General features: G+C 38.3%; 1 protein-coding gene across 1 annotated transcript; it reads right to left on the reverse strand.

Annotated features, from left to right (window-relative positions):
* Positions 1-8: 8 nt before the first annotated feature.
* On the reverse strand, positions 9-21,889 carry LOC113529693 (transient receptor potential cation channel subfamily M member 1). Its single transcript, XM_053236690.1, has 27 exons — positions 21,250-21,889; positions 15,599-15,675; positions 14,874-15,057; positions 14,537-14,750; positions 14,332-14,456; positions 14,066-14,237; positions 13,449-13,623; positions 13,239-13,362; positions 9,886-9,958; positions 9,682-9,782; positions 9,417-9,581; positions 9,114-9,248; positions 8,883-8,933; positions 8,352-8,492; positions 8,243-8,272; positions 7,858-8,147; positions 7,031-7,259; positions 6,741-6,869; positions 5,697-5,828; positions 5,441-5,569; positions 4,061-4,312; positions 3,619-3,811; positions 2,953-2,973; positions 2,710-2,854; positions 2,336-2,538; positions 1,911-2,043; positions 9-1,712 (listed from the first exon to the last, which is right to left on the reverse strand). Exons 1-27 carry the CDS (start codon positions 21,325-21,327, stop codon positions 524-526), a joined length of 4,890 nt encoding a protein of 1,629 aa, XP_053092665.1. The 5' UTR covers positions 21,328-21,889; the 3' UTR covers positions 9-523.
* Positions 21,890-23,687: the final 1,798 nt, after the last annotated feature.

A 23,687-nucleotide genomic window follows, 5' to 3' on the forward strand; every position in this document is an offset into this window, starting at 1 on the left:
AGGGACAATAAGAACAGTTTTCCATTATAACAATAAAATATTAATAACACTGAATATTATGCATGTCTTTTCAAATCTGTGGCTGTCAAACAACATATTATAATAACATTTAAGCCAACTGTAAGGCAAGAGTATTAATTTTTACTTGTATAAAGCCTAACTGTTATAACATTATATAGAATACATACAATATACAGAAACGTATGTTGGAAGTTATTAATCACATAATCACACATTTAGGGTTATCTACAAAACATCAAATATCTGTTACCTAGGAAGTGGATATGACGCTGCAGCTGTTTTATTGTTATATAAAAGTTCTTGATGCTCTGCGCTGAAATGCCATCTCATCCAGGGTGTATTTCTACCCTGCAACGAGTTTCCCAGGAAAACTCTGACCTTGATACGGAAGATGAATGGATGAATTTATATTTAAAATTGTGGTACACAAAGAACAATCTCTTATCATCTTTACTCCTAATTAGCAGTCTCATCTCCCGACCTCAGGTCTATCTTTTTTCTTTCACTCCTCCTTCCCTGACACTTTCCCAATTTTTTCTCCAGACCTCCCAAGGGAACTTCCACATGAAAGGCTGCTCTCACTGCTGGAGCCTCGGGGCTTGTCTGCGCTTTCCCTCAAGGCTTTGCGACATTTTGTGTTCCAGCTCTTGGATCTTCCTGGTGGAAACATTCTCTCTTCTGGTACCAGAAGATGAAAAGAGTCAGGAATATCTTCATGCAAGTTCATCCTTCCATCCTCAATTGAATTTCTCCATATTACATCTGTCTGTGTTGGGTCTCTGTCTCTTTCTTCTGTATTACCCTCCATATTTAGGCTTTCCTCTGAGCCATTCTCTTTTCTGTCCTCTTGTGTAATATCACTCCTTCCTATCTGGCCTTCTTCTTCTTGAGTTCTCATCTCTGTGCTGAGAATATTTGGAACTCTTGGTCTCAGCTGACCCTCAGATTTACTTGCTTCATTTGTCTCTGTGGGTTTGATAATGTGGATGTCTGGAGGTGGCTGGCCAAAAAGATTAGATTGCAATTTATACTCAGAGCCAGCACTCCATCGCCGCATAGTTGAGGATCTGACAATCGCTTTCTGAAGAGAATTATTCTCTTTGGCTCTCTGCATTAAACTTTCTCTGGCAGTTGAACTGAACAAGCTGGTGCTCCTAGACCTTTGGACTAAAGATGTTGGAGCTTCACATGCTGCTTTGGCCTCTTCACCCTGATCTATAGATTCAGGTGTTTTCTCAAAACGGGGGATCCAGGTGTTCCCACATGAGTTTGGACGGATCCTTCCTACAGGAACATCCACCTCCAAATTCAGCCCATAATCATTTGGATTGAGAGTTGTGGTGTTCGATGGCTTCTTCACATTTGCCACTGTCAGTTGGCTTGACATGGCCCCGTCCTTTTCCTCAGTAGCTGGACAGTCATCCATATAGTAGCAATAAAGGCTGTATCCATCATTGCTGTTAATGCTGCCAGTCCGGAGGAGCGACGACAAGCCACTAACAGAGGATGTCCGTGAGTGTATCCTCTTCAGTTCACTGTGGTCGATTCCTGCCAGTTTCTCCAAGGCCATCATCATGCGAGAATAGATGTCCTCTAGCTGGGCCAGCCTTAGATCCACCGTCTGCAAAGAAGCCTTCATATTGTTCTCCCTCTCATTGACCTCCTCCAGGTGCATGGACATGTTTTCTACCCTGTCATGAAATAAAATTGTTTAACAAGTACATTTCACTGCCATGTATCCATCATCTAAACCTTTATATTTGTTGCAACTGATAAAGCCCCCAAATGTGTGGTGAAGCAGTTTCAAGATTAAGTCCAGTTTACACTGCTTACCACTTTTAGACAATTAATTAACCTGGAGGATTGAAATGCTTCACAGATTTTGTTACCTTTCAGATGTCACCCTTATCCTTTCATCATTTGAGGACTGCTGCTCATCATCTTTCTCTCTGAAGTAGTCTTCCACACACTCCTCTTCAAATTCATACAGGCACCTCAACTCCTCAGAATTCAGGATAAGCTCTTAGAGAAAAAAGGAGATACTGTGATTAGTCAGTGAGACTGGTACCTGAAAACCTAATTTTGTACAATAGATATGTTATCCATAAATTGATTGCAAATATTATTCTTCAGGAGTTCTAGGAGCCTGTAATGTAGCAACAAGACTGTCTCTAACAGTCTTGTTCATTGAGAAAGGGTGATCATTGACTTTATTGCACCAATAATGACTGACTCTGAAAGCACAAAAGTCTTACAAGTGGCTCATTTTCTTCTGTTCACAAAAATGAGATATCATTCATTCAAATGAACTCACTCAGTCCTTTGTCCCTCTCATCCAGCTCTCCCTCTTTTTTCTTGCCACAGTGGCAGCAGATTCGTCTGATGAGGATGTAAATATGGCTGAAGATGATGAGAGGAGGAGGAAGCACTGGCCTGTCGTGGAAAGTCATGATCAGCTGATACCGCTGGAACTTCCACACCTGGTTTGAAATGGACTTCACCTCAAAGAAGGTATTACTGTTATGGATACAAACATGGTGGATAATTTATAATCATGTCCACTTTAGACAATTTGTGTCATTCATACGGTATCCAGGTGTAGTTCAGCGAAGTTAAATACCATTTAGTCATATTCGCTCTGTCATATTAAGAAATATGCATATTATCTGTATTGATTTGTACACTTACTTGAAGACAGCAATAAGCAAGTTGACAAGGAGGATGTTAGCCACTAGCAAATAGCAGGCCATGATGGCTGGAGTGAGCCAGGCACCAGGAATGCAGGGGGGAAGTTTCTTTCCATCTTCATCATACATATTATCTCCACAGGGGGCTGAGGAAAGACCTCAAATCTCAGTCCAGCATAGCAGTGCTAACTTCATTTTCATTTTGAAACAGCATTAAAAATGGTGGAGTGTAATGTTTACATACGGTTTATTTCCATGGCATAAACTGCAAAGCATTCCAGAGAAGAAAATTCATGGTGATAGAGGGGGAGAAAGCAAGCAAACATATACTCTCAATTACATCAAAAGTAAGAAAAATAATCTATATTTTCCTTTAAAAAATCATTTTTTGCACATATGTGGAAACAACATTGGTACATTGTTCTAGGGCTGAATGCACTCCAAACTTATCCTAATTCTAAATGTAATTAAATATACTGAAGACATACATCATACATCTACTGTTTTACTGTTTAGCTAACCTAAACATGGTCTAAAGATGGATGGTCTGAACTTTAGTGATAGATATCTGATATAAAGGTGTTCGGAAAATGAGAGAGCTATTCTGTATTCTGTAAGTCACAGCCATAAACCGACATATCTGCAGCTTATAACAACTTGTAGATCATAGTAGAACATTATTTACACCTCAAACCCAAAGTACTAAAAAGTTCTTGAAAACTTAAAAAATAAACCTGTCCAGGTTTTGTTTTAATTTTTGATTTTAATTTAAAGAGGACAACATGAAATCAATTAGTAAGAACTACTGTATGCGCAAATGTGACACTACAATACACTACAACTCAGTAAGATAGAGGAAAGTACAGGTAAGACTGAATATCTACCCTGGAGGCAGGAAAAAGAATCTTACTATCAATTCTAGTCTTACGGTCTATTGAGTCCGCAAACACCTCTCCATAGATCATCCAGTAGGGCATGTAGAAAATGTTTCGGGCTAATCGCCAGGTGGGCTCTTCATCTGGGTGGAGAATGGCCTGCCGTGCTACCCCAAAGCTCATCAGGACCACCAACATAATCACCACAAAGTACAACATGTCAATCATCTAAAACACACACACACACACACACACACACAGCAATAATGTTACAACATTCCATTTTTTTTGCATTTTTTTTAGAAAACCAAAATATAAAACTACTAACATGGTCTAAAGAATCAAACATTTTAAAAACTAAATTCAGCCTGTAATAACTTGTCGAGGCCTGGCAAAATATGATACATTCAAAAGTCTATAAATCCAGAAACACGCAGAAGTTTGCTTTCTCTATTTGCCTGATCTACTGTTACTTACCATCTTGCCAATCATCATGACATAGGGTCCGAGGTACTTGTTGACCCCAAAAATATCCAACACACGGATGTACCAGAAGATGATGTCCACGCAGTATATAACCCGGCCATAGCCCATGTAAGGTTCGGGCTGTAGTCTGAGGAGAAGACCCAGAAGGAATGTAGAGATGGCCACCAGGTCTGTGATGTTCCAGTACTCCTCCAACCACACGTTAATCTTCTGTTTGAGCTTACCAGGCTCTGACATCAGAATCTAACACAAACAAGAGCATTTTATATTCCCTCTATTTACATTCCTTTTTAAACTGTCTTTCACAACATATCCATTTTAACATGAGGCAAACGGTGGTATATTGTTCACACTGTATGCTGCAACATAAGAGTGGAGTGTCCTATACAGCACAGATTTTCTGAGCTTGGTAGAGCTTTCTCAGTTAAAACAGTCAAGAAAAAATATGCAGACTCTAATTGCTTCAAAATCCAGTTTATATCATGGTTATTTTAACACCAATCATTTAAACATATTTGTCATCTTTTTCTGTGTCACTGTGATATTTCTAGTCCACCATGACATTTAATGTACTTGCTGGTTGTACAAATCTGTCCAGAGCCAACAGATGAAATTCAGCTCTAATCTGATTCTGGCACACATAATACTCTATCATTGTCCCTGTCACCTAAATTTATAAGTAAAGTGCATGATCAAAAGGACATCCTATAAATAGCAGCACTAACCCTCTCGTCCGTTCTTCCTAATAGAGGAGTATCTACATGACTAGTGTTTTATTCATATTTCATGTGATTTTTTTTTTCACGTTATATTTAGTGCTTTACACTACACCCTTAAAAATAGTTCCTCAAGGGCTCTTATAGTCAGGGATTCTCAAGCTTTCTGAAGGAGCCTTCTGTTGTATTTATCACATTAAAGGTGATAAATAAAGGTGATAAATGGAAAAATCACATACATTTCACTGGTGAAGTGTAATTCTGTGAATAATACTTAATCACATGAAAAACATGCAAATGTGCATTTCTTCATATGCTCTGAAATTGCACATTCAAGTAAACATGTGACATCATCATGATATCGTATGACATTGTGAATAACATGATCATGTGAAAAATAAAACTACAGGCCCTACATGTGAAAATAATCATATGAGAAAATCACACATGAAAATGAATTATTCATGAGAAAAAACTCACATGTGGAAATAAAAAAACACAGGCACTACATGTGAAAAGTCCATTACATGTGAAAAATGTATGAAGCCATAATGTGAAGTTTCTAAAAATGTGCAAATTACATATGAAATTCATGAGACTTTTCTGTAAGGGAACTACACTGCGATTGTCACACTAAAGACACTTTACACCTCACCTGTCTCACTTTCTCTAGGCCGAGCGTCAGTATGTAGGAAATGACCAACCACTCTTGTATTGATGGCCAACGTTCCATCTTCACCAAGACAATGTAATTGTACAGCATAAGATACCCAAGGTACGAGATCTGCTCCAAACATATCAGGCAACATCAGAAGAATGCAACATCAGAACCATGATATTAATATGAAATACTATTATTACGAAATGACAATACTTGATATGATAAGAAATAGCAATGGTTTAATGCTTACCGTATTAAACCAAAACTTGGTGAACGGAGCATTGTAGAACTCATAGATCTTCCTTCCAATAGGTACATGTCTCAGCTTCTTACTGCCATCTTCTTCATCACCTTTCTTTGAATGTGCATCTGTGGTGGCATCCTGGAAGAACATTGGTCATGTTGTTGGGGGTAATATTTGAAGTTTGATAATGCAGAAATATCATGATGTGTTATTTCTGCATTACATCTGCACTAGGAATTTGAAGTGACAATGAGGAAATATCGCTGTTTATGCTTATATTCTAGCTGTGAAACAACCATCTACAACTTAGGGATGTAACTGAATATGAATAAACTATTCAGAAGAAACAGATAATGGGTTCTAAACTAATACAAATGCAAATATTTTTTAGAAATCTTGAAAGTAAGACGTGCATCAGGACTGGGATTCCATGGGATTCAACAAAAAATTCGAGCAAGTTTACTTTCATGCAGGTGCAAGAGTGTGGTCAGATATGAAGCTTGCAGGACAAAGAAAGAGAATGTGCATGTGATGCGTTTACAGCATTCATTCATTCCTCCTTGCTTTATCAGGGTTGGGTCAGGGTTAACTGTGGTTCAAATTAGGCTATTAGTTTGCTTATATTTTGGGAAACAGAACTAAATTCAGTACAAAATAACATGGCCATGTACAAACAGAAATAAAAACTGTCTGAGCAGGATTAAAAAAACATTTTCATGCCATCTCAATAATGAACTCGAGTGATGGTTGAGGAACTGTCAGAGCCGGAATTCATAGACAATGCTGACAGTGCTATAAGCATTTCTACTTCTGGGTTTTCCCCCCCAGTGTTTTCCAGTGTTTCTGGGAACATAGTGGTAGGGTTCCAACGTAATAAAACAAGCTTCTTGCTTAGGTCATGCCCACTTCAAGTGTATACCTGAATACAAATACAGATACTGATATTTGGAGCACTAAACAGATACAGATAATGGCATTGCATTACACACCAACAACACATAGATATCTTACTAATTAGTCTGCTTTAGACACGACAATTGCTGTAGTTACCCTGCTGGATTTGTTGTCATCATCCTTGTCCTTGGCACCTTTGTTGTCATCACAGCCTTGGTAGGTGTCATCACCCACACGGAAACCCAGGAGCAGGATTGAAGGAGGAAAGATGATGCCCGCAATTACCTGGAGAGATGCAGTTTTGAGAATCAGAAACATGCAACTGCCTAGTACCTAAATTATTGTACAATGACACATGGTCTTCCACATTTAAGCGATGGGGAAGCCAAGGTACCCATAAAATGAAATATGATTCCAAAGACCTATGCCATTGTACAAATAATCACCTTGAGTCCAGGGTTTTTGCCAACCCTCAGGCAGCCCATCCACATGTCAGTAAGGAGCATCTGGCTGCATGTGTGGGCAATGAAGTCTCTGTGCTTGGCAGCCACAGCTAGTTTCAGACAGGTGGAGTTACTCCAGTTCTTAAGCTCATAGGTCAGCAGCTTCATGGCCACCTGTTCATCATGTTTGTATGCCTGGTCCAGAAGCTCATAGGCCAAAGTTCCAAACTCCCTGAAAGTGAAATATGATACTGAATATGATGTTTAATGGACAGTGTGTTTGTATGATGAAAATTTTCTAAATCAAGCAAACAAAAAGAAATCTACATCTTCTACAATGTTATTGTTCAACAATATTTGTTTGCTGTTCAACAACATTTATGTGTGAAATGCATGCTCCTACAGTAAAACAAGGCATGGAAATTAAAATCTTCCCTGTAGTTTCCATAGGACACCAAACTACAGGAGCCAATCCTGAGAATACTTAGAGTGAGGTGGGAATACACTCTGGATGGAATGCCAGTCCAAAACAGGGCACCATGCATTCACACATTCAGACATATAGTCACCACTAGGGGCAATTTAGAGCAGCCAGTCCGACTTCTGGCATATTTTTGGGAGGTAGGAACCAGAGGACCCAGAGGAAATCTACATGTACACTCAGAGAACATGTGAAATACACAGAGTTCAGGATCAAACCAAGCTCCCTGGAGTTGTTAGATGGCAACACTACCCACTGTGCATTTTGGTTATTTCCTCAATAAAAAATAAGATCAGTGACTCTGTGTGTCAGCTTGCTCCAGGTCTTTAACCACACGCATTATACTCACTTGGAGTTGTTATCTAGGTCCTGAAATATGTCATCCACCAGCTCACTGACAGAGGATTCATGGGCCATGGCTTTATAAAGCTTACAGGCTACCAAGGCCTTAGCCATGGCCTCCTCTCCCCTCTGCCACAAGAACAGAGCCATCTTCTGTCTCCTCGTCAGCACAGCCCAAACTATCAGCTCGTGGAATGGGTACTGGAAACGGCTGACCTCAGGGTCATCCACGTCAATGTCCACCTCCTCCTCTTTCTTCTTCTTTTTCTTCTTTCCTTTCATATTTGGTTCATCATCCTAGGAGTGTCATTGATAAATTGATATTAATAAACTGCTGCACTTTCAGTACAGAACAGCAAAATGAACAGCTAACAGCAAAATATTAATCATACCTCCATCCCAAGAAGTTTTAGAGCCTTTGGCTATAAATATAAGAATGAAGACATGTTAGACTTTTATGTGTTTAGACTTTAAATATAAACACCTGCTGCTCCCACTCACCCTTTTAAGACCATAAAGGTTGTTGTAGAGAGAGCGAAAACTTTTTCTTGTGTAGTTACAGCGATAGGCCCCTCCCATAAGGTACTCCATCACCAGGCCAATGTCAATTAGTGTAATTTGATAGTCTGGTGGGAGGTTGCCCTAAAATATCAGAGAGGAATGGTGTGATTAAAATGACACACTTGTTGGTTAGAGACTTAAGAAAAGTAAAGTGTGATGATTTTGGCATATAGTTCCCGAGTTAGGGGTAAAAATGTCCCATGATAGCCTTGTAACTCAAAACTAAAGAAGCCACTTGAACATCAAAATAAATTTAAGGTAAGTGGAAAGTTAGTGAATTAAATTTTCCCTAAGCCATTGCATTATGTTAATATGTCTTAATACAAATGCTTATCTTAGATACATGTGTAAGTAAGATTCAAGATTCATTGAATATAAATATATTCCAGATGCCTCTAGGAACGCATCCTCTTTTCATGTCTTTAAATCAACAGAAGCTTATTCTCTTTGTGACCAAAACCAATAACTTACTTTTTTAACATCTCGCACTACAGCATTCAGTGTGTTGACAGGTCCAAGTTTCTAAAGATAAAAATTTTTGAAAAGCAACAACTAACAAGATGCAAGCAAAGATGTGTAAACAGAATTGAGATAATGGTGGATAAATAAGCCCATGTGGCATCAGGGTGGGTGAATATTTTTTCTGAGGATTAAAAATGTCAATTTCATAGACTCTTGTGCGGCTTTTTCAGTGGCGCTTACCGTGTTATATAACTCCTCAAGCCGTGGGATGGTGAGGAAATGGTGAATGTTGACCCCATTTTCAATCAACAGCTTAACAAAATCTACTCGGTCCAGCACCAGGGCATCCATCATTGCCTGCTCCAGTGAGTTCACCTGAGAAGGGCACCAGTAAACATGTAAACATGTCAGTCAGTATCGGTAAAGCGTGGCTGTCTAAATGTTTATTATTAGCTGCTATTGTACAATTCTGAGTGTCTTGATTTATCAGTAAGAACATAATGATATGGTATAGTACAGTATAGTGTGGTCCATCATTTTTACCCAGTTGAGTAATTCTAGCTTTCTAGGATCCATTTCCTCTAGAACATCTGCCTTGGCCTTCCCCCCATTGCTCCTCTTGCCTCTGCCCTTAGCTATGCCCTGTGAGGCTGCAGGGGAGCTCTTGGCTTTCAGGGTGGACGTGGCACTAGCTACTGCACTTGCAGGCTATAAAACCAAAGAAGTATTTAAAGACCACTGATTTGGAGCACAGTAAATGTAGTTATTTTTTAACATGGCACAATGGTAAGTTAAAAATGTGGCTAACTGGCAGGTTGTGTCCGTAAACAAAGATTTGGTTGCGTGCTATATCCACCCGATTCCAGGCAAGAGCCAAGCTCAGTTGGTCTGAGGCTGAGGCATTTGTGCCTAAAAGGACAGAGAACACACACATAGGTGATTTCGGATTAACCCAGGATGTCTAATTATAAGATGAATCTGGAAGCTGTTTTGTGTGAAATCTGGAGAGTACCTTTCAGTAAAGCTGTTAGAATGGCCATCTCAATGTCCTGCTGTCCCTCTGAACCCATTCGAAAGACTGTTATCTGTAGTAGAAGTATTGATTAAAAAAGCAATAGATCACGTCGAGGATGTCTTTACGTGGAGGAAAAAGTGACCAAAAGTGAGTTGTGTGAATGATTGAATGAATGATTAAATGGAACAAATATATTTTTCCCAAATACAGCTTAGCCCAATATAGCTATTTAATGACACTTGACAAAGCAAAAAGGCTTCCTCTCAGGGTCTCATACATATGATGCCTGACTAATTCTCTGTACTTAATGGCAAAATAGAGCTTTCCTTGTTTTAGAAGGCTTGTATCAAATACCATTGCCTTGGAGATGCAGTCACATGTGCAGAAATGCTAAGTGTGATTAAGCTGGTATGAATATGTGGCACGATGCCAAAGAGTCCAGAGTTCTAGTGTGCACTATTGACCCTCATCTTAATAATAATGCAGGTCATTTATTTAAATTTATTTTATTCCAAAACGATTATAAAATAATGCATATTGTATAGTTAGTACCCAGTATTTAGTTAAAGAAGACATTTGTGAAAATATTCACACCTTTTTCCATGCTTAGGGATCTTTTCTGACATCATGTGTTTATTCAGATATGAGTGTAAATAAGAGATTGATGTAAAGGCAATGGGACTAAAGTCTGTGCATGTCTAAATAACTATATGTACATACATACAGAAAGCATGTTGGAAAATTGAATTGAGTATTTTTTATGTAACTGATCATGTATTTCAGTATTTTAAAATGGCCATTTGACCCAAACTGCATATCAGTTTTAAAGGCAAAGCCTGTTCACTGTAATCAGACCTTAGTGCTTATAGTATTATATGGTGGCAAACCTCAGGGTGATCTCTACCTTCTGTATTCAGGATTATGGACAAACAATAGCACTGTGTTCTTTTGTTTATTTAATTCCAAGGTTCTTTATAATTCTTTTAAAAATGTATTAAATCTCTTATTACCTGCTTCTAATACTTGATCCCAGTGAAAAGGCCTAAACATGCATCCCATCAACAGGCATAATTGAACATACAGTATACAGTGGAGTTTAGGCACTTAATTAATATAACCCAGTGGGTTCTACTGTGTATGAAACTAAAGTAGTCAAGTGGAGGAAGTCGGATTATGTGGAGATGGAGCCTCTCTTCCATGTTTTGTTGAGGAAGAGAAGGAATGAACATGGGGGAAGCAGGTGGTGCTGCACTCATCCTTGTTATTTTCTGTCCTGATGGATATTAGAAACTACTTATCACATCACTTACCATCTGCCAAATCTGCTGCAGGAGTGTGAACGCTGTTGCCATTGACTGTCCACACCACAGAGAAGTACTAGAAATTTTTACTTGTCAACCAGTAATTTTTAAAAATAGTTGACTAGTTGTCTTTGGCATAGTTAAAGCAAAACTCACTATTTTCGGCTGTTTTATTACTGCAGTTTCTGTAAATGTTGATAAACGACAGCAAAGAATGCAACAAACTACACTTCAGTATAACTTGGGGATTTACCAATTCTTAAAATGAATGCATGTGGATAACCTGGTGGCTCAGCTGAAACTGCTAATTTTAGACTTGAAAGTGTGCAGTACAGAAGCTCATGTCCATCAGTAAAGGCCTCCTTATACTGTAGCTCAATCACTGGCCTTCTTAGATGGAGGATGCTATGTCTACAGTAGTGTCTGGGAGATTTTCCAGGCTAGTAATGACCCAGGAGCTGAACCTGGAAGTCTGGAAAGACCTCTGTGAGTTGACTGGTATCACTGACAGGCTGAAAACTAGCTGAGTGGCACTGAATGTCATGACAGAATTCACTATGCCACTATGCTGGTCATTACAGAATTCACTATGCCACAGTGGAAGGCTTTTATTTACATTTTATTTAGCTTTAAAGTGCAGGAGTGGGCAGAAATGCAGTCTCACACACTCCTCTTCACCATAAAACTTATATGAAAGGTCTATGCAACCCCTACCAGAGAGTCTGTTTAGTATATGTATATTTTCTGTACTGCTTATCCTACACAGGGTCATGGGGAGCATGGAGCCTTTCCCAGGGGGCACCCTGGATGGGGTGCCAACCCATTGCAGGGCATAAATGTACACACACACACACATTTGGAAATGCCGATCAACCTACAATGCATGTCTTTGGACTAGGGGGGAGGAACCAGAGTACCTTGAGGAACCCCCTGAAGCATGGGGAGAATATGCAAACTCCTCACACACAGGGCAGAGGCAGGAATTGGACCCCAGCTCTGGAGGGGTCAGGCAAACATGCTAACCACCAAGCTACCATTCCCCCCTTAAATATATATAATAAATACAATAAATATAATGGATAATAAATGTATTTGTGGCTGAGCTTAGGGAACTAGATGAATCTGCTAGTTCTTGCTCACCGAGCTGCCTGAGGATCTGAGCTACATGTGAGCTATAATTAGACATGAAAGATGTCAGAGTTAATATAATGCAGCACACACAGTTTGGGAAAGGACTTAGGAAAGTAGGCTTTATTCACAAATGATCACATGGAGATGACTCTTTTCTTTTTTTACAAGCACAAATGATTGCATGGACACAAATGAAAATGCAGGACAGTGAAAGTCAGGGCAGTATTTATTTAAGAAAAGCTGCATGAAATACAAACAAATATAATCATTTAACAAAGATTTTTAAGATAATGAAATAAATTAGTGGAACAGTTCATTAATCAAAACAATATGCTACAAAGCAATTATACCAGTTATATAGTATAGCAAGATATCTACAGTATGTGTACGTATAATATACATGAAGTTAAGAAATAACTGATATTTTGGAGAAAAACTATTCCTGAAGCTCTACCTTCTTGCTAGTTAACATCCGATACATTGGAAAATAACTTCTCTCTTTCTCCACTAGCAATGATGTTTCCCAGACCTCCAGCCCAAATTCTCCCTACAGTTCTACAGTCACTTTTTATGTCATTTAGTTGAAGGTGTGGTCTGCATGTATAGAATATCTATATTTACACTACACTCTCAGAAAAAGATGCAAATACTTGTCCCTAGGGTTATCTTAAGTGATGTAATTTGTCCTTTTAGTTAGATGAACGTAACTGTACTTAACTGGTCTATAAGGAACAGTGCTGTACCTTTGAAGGTGCATTTACAATGTTGGGGGCCAAAAATATACCTGTATAATATCTTTTCTTCTTCAATGTACTTACCTATTCTAAATAAATATCTACAAATGCATTTTATACATTTTAGACTACAAAATGTCCATTTTGGACTTTTTCTTGCTAATTGCATGATACATGTACTCACCAGCTCCCTTCTCTTCATGCACTCCATGATCATGAGGAAGATCTGCTGCGACTGACTCTTGCTGTAGTTGAAGGTCTTCTGAATGCTGACTAGTAGCTGGTCTCGGGCAGCGTCACTTATTGTCCTGGAAACAAAAATGCGTGTTTTAGTCTACTGTCTAATCGTTTACAGCTATCAGCCCTTACTGCATTGATTAAACACTACCCTTACCTTTCATGCTCTGAGTGTTTGTGGGCAAAGGAGAGGATGTCTGAGGCTCGGCCACTGCCATCACACACCACTACGGGCACAGGAGGTTCCTCACGCAAGCACTCCAGGACCACAGTGATCATGTTTGGGCCACCTTCTACGATCAGGCATACTACTGGAACACCCTGACCTAAACCTCAGACACAGCAAAATAATTTAACTTTAAGCTTAAGATTGGGAGGTTGATGGGATAAGACAAAAATACAGTATTTATTAACTAAGATTTATCAAATTAGATGAAAGAGATCATCAACAGAGATCTAATTAATCAATGGGAATAGTGCATTATACTATGCATTGACCTGGTTAGCATGTGATGTGAGTGGTGACAGCTGAGCATCCCTTTGCTGTCCCTGCCTTATTCCAAATCCCAGGCATAGGATGACAAAGGGAAACCCACAGGTCACAGACAAGAGCCTTTCAGTCCGTATTTGCACTACAATATCTGCCAGCAGCCCCTATCAATGCTGACGCCATTTATAAGCTATCAAAATGTAGCCAAAACAGACATTTCAGTTGAGAAGCTCTGTGGTGCATTATAATGGCACAGCATTATAGGACTGCCTGTACATGCTTACGGGTGTTAATCTTCTGCAGAGAGATGTGCTTCTCCAGCTGTCTACGCAGTTTGACCTCTGCCCCATACCTCCCACATGTGCCATTATCACACAGGATGAAATGGGAGTGGCTGCTGTTGAGAACGGCCAGCTTGCTCAGAGGGTTGGACATTGTCTGGTAAGGTCTGGTCACCTGAAAACAACACAAACACATTAATGAAGAAGCAGATATAACTCAGCATCCAGTAGAGTGAGAATACTAATCTATAAATTGTGATCAGTCTCACATCTCTTCCAATGAGATCCTCCTTGCTCTCCAGGATTCCCCAGGGTGCGATCCCAATGGCACAGACCTTCCCTCTGGATTTAGAGCAATGATCTTTCAATGCATCTCCAACATGGCGGATCACACCTGAAAGATAATTTAGCAAATTATGTAAAGTGTCATATGTAGAGTAAAGCATGCCAGTCCTGACTGGTAAATATGCCCACCTGTGTTAATTCCCGCAGTGAAGATCCATGCTCCTGTAGTCACCGCAGCTTTAATCAGACCTCTGCCAAAGACCTGCTTGAGTCTGGGCTGCATGTCAAAATTCTGGAGGCCTCCATGAACAGATATGAGGAGTGTGGGCAGCTCTAGATGCCAGTCTTTCACCATTAGGTGCATCAAGTTGTCTGGTTTGGTGTCATAAGATACTCTGATGTACTGAAAGAAAGATTTTGATAGTTTAATGGAGAATTTTCCTCAGCAATAGGGCTAGTCTATGTCTATCAGGTGATCAGACAATCACCTGATATTACTTTAAGAAGTGTGATGAAATATCTTTACCATGGCCTTGTTGACAAATCCTCCTCCTTGAAACTCGATGGTGCCATAAGCATCAGTAGAGGAAACCTGTGTGTGTTTGAGTACAGTCCACTTCTCCTGAGGGGGGTTCACCTGCACTAGCAGATCCTCCCTTTTTTCAGTTTGGATGGCCACATGCTGGGTCACCAAATGACCACAGGTACACCTTAGGGGAAAAACACTTATTTGTAAATTGTGTGTATGTAATGTTTAAAAACTTTATAAGAGGCACTCTGGGGAATTTTCCCATCTTCAACTGTTGATTGTTATCACTGCTACATTAAAAAGTCTGGTCCTCTATGTAGGCCTTCTGGGTCTAAGCAGCACTCTTTAATAAATGTTTCCATTTGCACAATGGCCATTCGCTCTGGCAGCCCTCCACCTTCCTAGCCCCTTTCACCCAGTCACACACAGCTGCAAAGCAGCCAGTTGCCCTATATGTCCTTACCAGTATGATCATATTTTCAGAAGCCTCTCTTACTCTCATAAAATCAACCAAAATTGTCTAAGAAGCTGAATTCCAGTTGAATCATTAATATAATTAATTTTCCTCTTTAATTAGGAGAATTTGAACTACACTTCTACTGTTCCTTACTGAAATACTCTGTATTATTCGTTTGCATCTGCGATATTGTTTATCATTTCAACAGTTGATGAAATTTCTGAGGATTTTTTTTCTAGTGCTTTATTTAGGCAAATAAGTTTACCGAGCTGGATCCTTAGATGGAATGATGTGAACGCATTCTCTTTTCTGAAATGTCCTCTCAATCCAAGCTTTCGGCCCCTACAAAAGAAAAGTGAAAGTTTGAAAAATGAACGTAACATTTTTTAGTATCAAGTTTATATATTTAATTTAAAATGATGTCATGTTGTTACACTTATTTACAGTCCTTTTAGTCTGTAAGGTTTTGTCTGGTTGTATGTATCAAATCCTCTTATTCTAGTAGTACTGAATGAAGTATAAGTAGTACAGTACATGATGGTAAAATATATTTAGATACGTATTATAAGTGCATAATTGCATATGCTGAAAATGGTAAGAGATGAAAAAGCCGCAGTCACTGCCTGATGCTTTAACTGCGTTATATGCATTTATTCACAATTACTGAAAAAATTTTTTCAGATATGTGTAAGAAAAGCCTTTCTTTAAATCTATATACAAAGAAAAAGTCAACAGGTCATATTAGTGTTGAGAGAGATATAGAAATAAAATTAGGAATGTGGGAAAGAAAGGCAATGGGAGCTGCTAACCACATGCAGGCCATATTTGGTTTGACCTGAAATTATTAGTGCATAGCAAATTAGGATCTTGTCAAACCTCAGATCTGCTCTGCACATTGTCATTGCCCTCTTTTCCATTTCTAAAAAAAAGCCAAGAAAATTGAGTGAAACAAAAACAAATGGACATGTCAGATCCCGCAAAGCCAGGTTTTTGATCGTGCTTCAGTAACTCGATGAAAATAACCTTCTTTTTGTCCAGGCCTTTCTTGTCAGTTCAGTCCTAATTAAGATGAAAGCCTTTGAAGCAAATCTCTCCTGGGCGTTTATATGGAGAGAACTGGACAAGCGAGTAAGAAAGAGCTGGCTATAAACCTGTATAACTATGACTTACCCCCTGCTATTCTTTTGTACAAAGTCATCATCCATAGACCAAGAAAGAAGTCTAGTCTAAACTTGTTAGTGTTTTTGAAGGTTTAAAATTTCATTTATTATTCTCCAGCACTTATTTTTCTACTTAGAATGGTTTACTAGCACTTCACCATTCACACTACCTTACCAGAAAGTATTTTACCAAAAAATATTATTCATTTGATTAATTAAGAGTTATTTGAGGTTAGCACATTAAGTGTACAATTTCAACTTGGTGGCTGATGCCAACTTGTCACTAAAGTTATAAATAAGTTGTGAATTGCAGTTCAGTTATGATCAACACAATTACACCACAAATTCTTTTCTTCAAGCTGTAATTGTAAATGTCAATATAGCAGTTTGGAATGCTTTCTTACATTACCATAAACACCTGCAAAAAGTACAAGAGCACATTCAAGATAATGTGTCACAGGTAAACCACCAATTCTCGTCCATATTCCCACCATAAATTGCCACAGTAATAATTCACTCACAGCATTACCAGGGAATGGTTTCCCCAGTTTCAGCAACTGCAAACAAATCCTACCTGTGCAGCCTATCATGTTAAAGAGAGAGATGGGGAGAAATCGAGGCTCTCAGCTTTCAGCATCAGTGTCCTCTTTCCTGCTTCTCTGGTCAGGGCAGCTCTCTCTCAGTGTGTGAGCGCCCACTGAATCCTACTGGACATGAAACTTCACCACTTTATGAGGGGCTGTTCATATGATGAGCATGTGAGCAGGCTCTTTGTTCACAGAAGTCTCATGATTCCATTTCAAGGTAATCCTTTTGGGAGTCCCATGACCCCTCTCCCTGTGCCTACAGGGTATTTTCATCCCTTGCTAGAACAAGGAGAGCAGCAAATCTGCTTTGATAGCCTCAACCCCTCCTCCCTGCGTTAATCTTCCAATTCCTGCGACTCCTTTTTCTGGATTTTCATCTTAGCCAAGCAGCTCAAACCCAGAGTCTGTGATGGGGTAACTGCTACAAGAGAGTTGATGTTGTACCAAAACAAAGTGGGGAAGGGAAAAAACAAGAGAAATAGCTACGGATACTATGGTGTGAGGAGCTTCCTGACTTGTCACCATCCTCAACTACTTTCATTTCAACACCCATTTGCATAATTGAGAGAATTGGGCCAGACATCCTAATACGAGAAAAATCCTCTCGTTAAGAAATGACTGGACTCCAGCTGGAGATAAGGTCATCTGTTGCTAATTGCAGTTAAGCACTTTTCTATCAACCATGTTATGGTGGAGTAAAACTGACAGAGTGTAGTCTTGACTAGACATAGAGTGTATTTCTGACTATCTTTAGGTGAATAATCTCTGAATAGCAACGTACTGTATATACACACACTACACTGTTTTGAGTATGAAAACAATCTGAAAATAAATGAGTATGAATGAATATGAAAATAGATCATATGCTATATCCTTCACATTCAACCCGATTGAACACCAATGAGAGATTTTGGAGTGACTATTTACCACTTTTATTAAAACACTGAGGGAATATATTTTGGAAGAGCAGTGTTCATCATAAAGTTCCATAGACTTGTAGAATCTATTCTATGGTGCAATGAAGCTGTTCTGGTGGCTTTCTTTATCCTTTATTTCTATACTACAAAGCAATCAACATAAACAGTAAAAACTATACATAGATATATAATTATAAGTAAATATATTGGTTTAAATGGGTTGGAACAGGAAATCAGAGGAAGGGGTGAAGTTTTACAATTAATATAGATTAAATAAACAGCAAAGTGTGGAAAATGTTTTTTTTTTCTGGAGTGACGAGATAATGTGTATTTCCTGATGCACTTTAAAAGAGCTCTGCATTGTCTCATCTTTATGTTTGCTGCATGCTGTATTTAAGTATTGTGAGCTGACTTATGCAGAATAGTGATGGCTTTCAGTGGTTTTCATGAATGGATTTCTATTAAATTGGTTTACTTTTGTATTTTGCTTAGGTGGGATTTTTTTTGTCCAGACATTAAAAATACTGACATTTTTGTGATTTTTCTTTTATGGACCAGAGAGAGGAGGTGAGTTTTTACTGCAGTGTCTGATGAGAGTCAGGGGCCACTAGCAAACACAAGCAGCATGTGGACAGCACTGTGTTAGTACTGTGGTCAAAAAGCTGTGAATTATGTCTGAAGAAAAACAAAAGCCACTAGCTTGTGCTGGTGTTCAGCTATAGTGACGCACTTACTTCAGCTTACTTACCCTCGTTATCAACATCAATTAAAACCCAAATCCTTTCAGAACTCATGGCCTCGTTAGTTTTCTGAGAAAATGCACAAAACCCCTGGAGAAGGAGAAGTACATTCTAGTGGGGGATTGGATTTTGTTGCTTCAAACAAATTAATAAGGCCTATAACAATCCTGGCAACAATCAACAGTATTCAGTTATTTCATAAGCCATAAGTAGAAGCTGTTGCTGAAAACAAAAGATCATTTATACATGATTAGGAATGGCTCTAAGATTTCTGAAAACTGATTATGAATGCCTCTAAAGATTTTGAAAAGTTAAAAAAAATAAAGAAAGGATTTAAGACGTAATTTTAAGCATTCCCTCACATTCAGCTTTGTAACTCAATCAGAAATAATATTATTTCATGAAGTTAGCTGGTTTGGGTTTCTTTCTGAGGTTAACTCTCATGGTTTGATGTTTCTAGTATCTGTTTCTATTAAATGCAAAGATGAAAATATCTTAATGCAGCATTGCTTTAATCTTAACCTTAAAATATGAATGCACATACTGACGTTTAATTCAAGCAGAATAGATTGGTGATGGAGAGGAGAATGGGGAATTGGGGAATGTGAAAATTAAAAGCAAATAACATCTCATATATATATATATATATATATATATATATATATATATATATATATATATATATATATATATATATATAATTTTTTCTTTTTTTTTTTTTAAATCTAAAACTGCTTGAACGCTCAGAAGAGAGAGGTGTCTGGAGTGTGCATTTCAGTGACTGCAGCTTTATTTTCTCATTCATCCTGGATGCCTGAAGTCACACAGCTGCCACTGAGTGTGTGGTGCACGGCAAGTTTGACTTAAATTGCTTTAACTCACTAAAATGTGGCTCTCTATCCGTCTCTAAAAAGATTCATTGTGTCTGTGGCTTAAAATCCGGTTAACCATCATCACATGGGCACGACATGCCACTGTTTAGCCTTGGAGTCATAAGATGCATTTTCATGTCAGCAATGTATAAGTGTCTATTTTTTTTTTTTTTCCTTGATGTGTTATAAAAGTTCTTACAGTTTACACATGATTTAGTACTTTCTTAATACCGATATTGTACAATCTACAGGGATGAGAATTATATTCACTTGGAGATTAAAGTTAATCTGTGGTCCTTGTTAACACACAATATTGTATGTGTGACTGTGCACCTATAAATATCTGCGTTTTTTAAATGTTTTTAAATGTCTATGAATAATCTTCAAACAATTAACCTAAGGAAAATAAAATGCGTAACGATCATAGTTTTACAACACTACAAGCTACACTATAAGTATGCTATAACACCATACAATATATAGCAGTTTGGAATGTGGTATTTTTAGTGGCTCAGACATTAGAAAGTAAAGAGCTTAATCTGGCCCAGATGCATGTGCTCATACTCAGCCATTATAGAAGATTAGAGATGGGGATGGATCAGACAGCCTCTTTGTGCTGGTATTGAGAATGGTTTGGAGGTTTCTGATAGGGTTAAGAAGGTCAAGTTAAAGGTTTGAATGGGCAAACAAGCATCAAAAGGCAACTGTCAAACAAACCCATTCCTCCTGTTGCTTTTGAGCAGCAGTGTGGTGGTGGATCATATGCTCTAACAAACTCTCACAAACAGACACTAGCACAAAACAGCTGCCGTCCCAGTTTTAGATTCACAGCCATTACTTCCCATTAATATAGAGATCTGGAATTGCCCTTATTTCACATGGCTGTAATGGAAATATAGCCATCTGTCAATTACAGATCCAGCATTGCATTGCAATGTTTTTAGACAAGTCACTGTTGCCTAACACAAGACAAAAAAAATGCTTAAGAATCCGATCTCGGACATGGATTCATATTTTCCATAATTCAGGATAATAGCTGTTTGTAGGTTTCATTTGAATATTTAAATATATGAATGAACTAAAAATAAAAAGCAGATAAATGTGTGTATTAAATTAAACAAAACATTCTCCATATTTAAACAGACTACATTGTTAAAACAAGTCAAATTGAAAGACATATTATTAATCTTGGTAATAACAGTCTAGCATGTATATTTAAAGCCACTTGAAAGTTTAGTTGGAAGAAGTATTGAATTCTATCATTTACCTTAAAGGCACTCTGTGAAAAGGGGGAAAGAGAAAAGAAATTCACTGAAATGTATTAGGAAAAACTACTGGCTTGCCTAGGGCCATGTAAATTGCATTCTTTTTCGTATACTTGCACTAATTTGTTCAAGAGGTGGAAAAAATAAAACAATTCAAATTTCCCAAAATAATCCTGTTTCCTTTAACCATTCAAATAAACTCCGTCGCTCATACCTCTGCACACATACCTCTCAGATTGTATGGTTTATACTGTGAACATACCTCTGAACTTTCCGGATCTGGCCAGCCCCTATCACTAGCAGCTGTTAAATACCAGCTCACCACCAAAGCAACTTCAGATGAACATGTTTATGACTCTAACAGCAAACTCTTACCTTCTGGGATCCAGAGCTGGTGCGACTGATAGAGGCCTTTTTGAAAGAGCCACTTGTTTTTCTTGCTCCTCTCTCCATGACTCTTTCATACACTCAAGCCTGTCCTGCACACGCCGAAGAGCCCACGTCCTTACAGTGCCTCTATCAAAGCTAAAGCAACTATCACTCACAGCATCGTCTCTGTTTTTCTCTCAGCCCAATGCTTCTAACTGACAAGATAGATAGCAACAAGGGATAAAAATCGTTGCCGACAAGCTCAACACATAGACCCCATTTCCTCTGCCTGGCACACTATAATCAGGCTTAATGCACCGAGCTCTTGGAAGCGTCTGACTTTAATGGATGGAGATTTCATAAATGGTTATAGAACATGAACCTATTTTAGGATGCCATGGCCCTGAAAAATGGCTTGGAGACTTAGGGTTTGAGAAGAAGTGACAGATGGTTTATAGAAAAATAACAAAAGTAATAAAAAAAAATAATAAAAGATAGAGTGAGACAGATGTCATTTGTTAGGCAGAGTGTGTTCCTGATTTTACACCTGATTATTTTGCATAAGCCTCCATGGGCTTAGGTAGGCAACTGTGTTCATGCACAGTAACACTGATTACTGATTTCTGGGAAATGATCAACACTTTGGCCTTTTTGAATTTATATTAAGCTCACACATAAGGAGAATCTATGTCCATAAAGACAATGACTACTGAGTTGTCATTTGTTTGGACAAATCTGTGGTTTTTTTATTATTTTTTTTTTCTATGAGAGCACTATCATGCATTCAGGGCAGAGGACGGTGTAAAGCAGGGATGTCCAAAGCACGGCCCCAGGGCCAAATTCGGCTTGCAGTCTCCTCTCTTAGAATGTATGATAGGTGGCCTGGTGGCCAACACGTTGCAAGTTTTCCTTTCATCTGATGGTGGCAGCAGACTGTGTTAAGACACTTAGCTAAATTGCAAGAGCCTTTTTTCTCTGACTACAACTGCTGAATGATATTTAGTCATGGCTACAGACAAAAGGTGTAAAGTTATTAGTGAGAGGGATGATTTCTAAAGAGATGGAAACAAGAATACTTTTTCATAGAGAGCCATCATAGCAAATGCCTCGCACATCAAGATACTGTTGGGGCAACTAAAGAATGTTATATCATGAGAATAAGCCAGAAGCAACTTTTTACAAGACCAAACGTGGTGCAGAACATTACTAGAGCTAATAAGTAGTGATGATTCCAACCACTAAGCATGGAAAACATTTTGTGAATTCTTGAAAGAGTCCTTAACTACAGTAGATTTGCAACCAAGTATTAAAAATGACAATTAAATGTAATGTTTGTCGTTACGTTTGGTCCCTTAAATAGGGTGGCCACATATAAAGTGCTGTAATTCCTACACAGTTCACCCAATACCCTCAAATGAAAGCTGAAAATATTTTGCATAATATTCATAACTAATATTTGGTCCTCATGTATTTTGATGTGGTATAATCTGGCTTCCTTTGAAAAAAGTTTGGACACCCCTGGTTTAATGGAACAAGTTCACCCTCTTCTGGCCATTGTAGTAACTACAACAAAAAGGTGTACATGGATCATATTTATGTGACGTCTAGAGTTAGTCCTATTTGTCATATTCAGTTACTTTGTAAAATAGGATGTCGTGTTGGACCTGCTAAGCTTTAATACCAAGAATGTTGCAAAGATCACTAACCAGCTACAGTGTGTAAATATTGTAAACAAGGACACTTCAGTCACCAACACATACACATCATCTCATCTCACACTAAGAGGATCAGTCATAAGGTAATCCACCTCAAGAAAAGATCTGCGCACACACACACACACACACACACACACTATATATATATATATATATATATATATATATATATATATATAAACTTTATGCTGAATGAGACATTTGTCTAAAAAAATAAAGACATTAAAGACATAAGACAAAAGACAAAAGAGAATAATACACCATTCCTCTATAAGCTTACAAAGCTGGATAGGAATCACATATTATGAAGTCTTAAAAAGCTTAGCTTGTGTTATAAAAGTATGACTGTCATTCAATGAATTCTACAGTGTAGCATTATATATCTTCACATCTGTTACAGTAATGTCTCACTAGTGTATGTAAAGCAAATGACCAGGTCTTACCTGTGTTGAAAATCACAAATCCACATGAAAGATGCACTTATGATTTTTCCCCAAATGTCTCTAAGGCAATCTGTAAAAATACACTCTATATCTCCTTCTATGGTTATACCTGCATTTTACCATTGCCTTAAGATAATGTAAGAAGACACAAATGAGCTTGATGAGCTGCAGATCACTGTCTCTTTATCAGTCACTGAGTCTAATGCCACGCATGGTCATGCTCAGCAGAGCTGAAGACTCCCATCACACACCACACAATGTGTCCACCATTTCCGCCCATTCATCT

This window comes from Pangasianodon hypophthalmus, chromosome 9 (assembly GCF_027358585.1).
Source record: "Pangasianodon hypophthalmus isolate fPanHyp1 chromosome 9, fPanHyp1.pri, whole genome shotgun sequence".
Classification (NCBI taxonomy): domain Eukaryota; kingdom Metazoa; phylum Chordata; class Actinopteri; order Siluriformes; family Pangasiidae; genus Pangasianodon; species Pangasianodon hypophthalmus.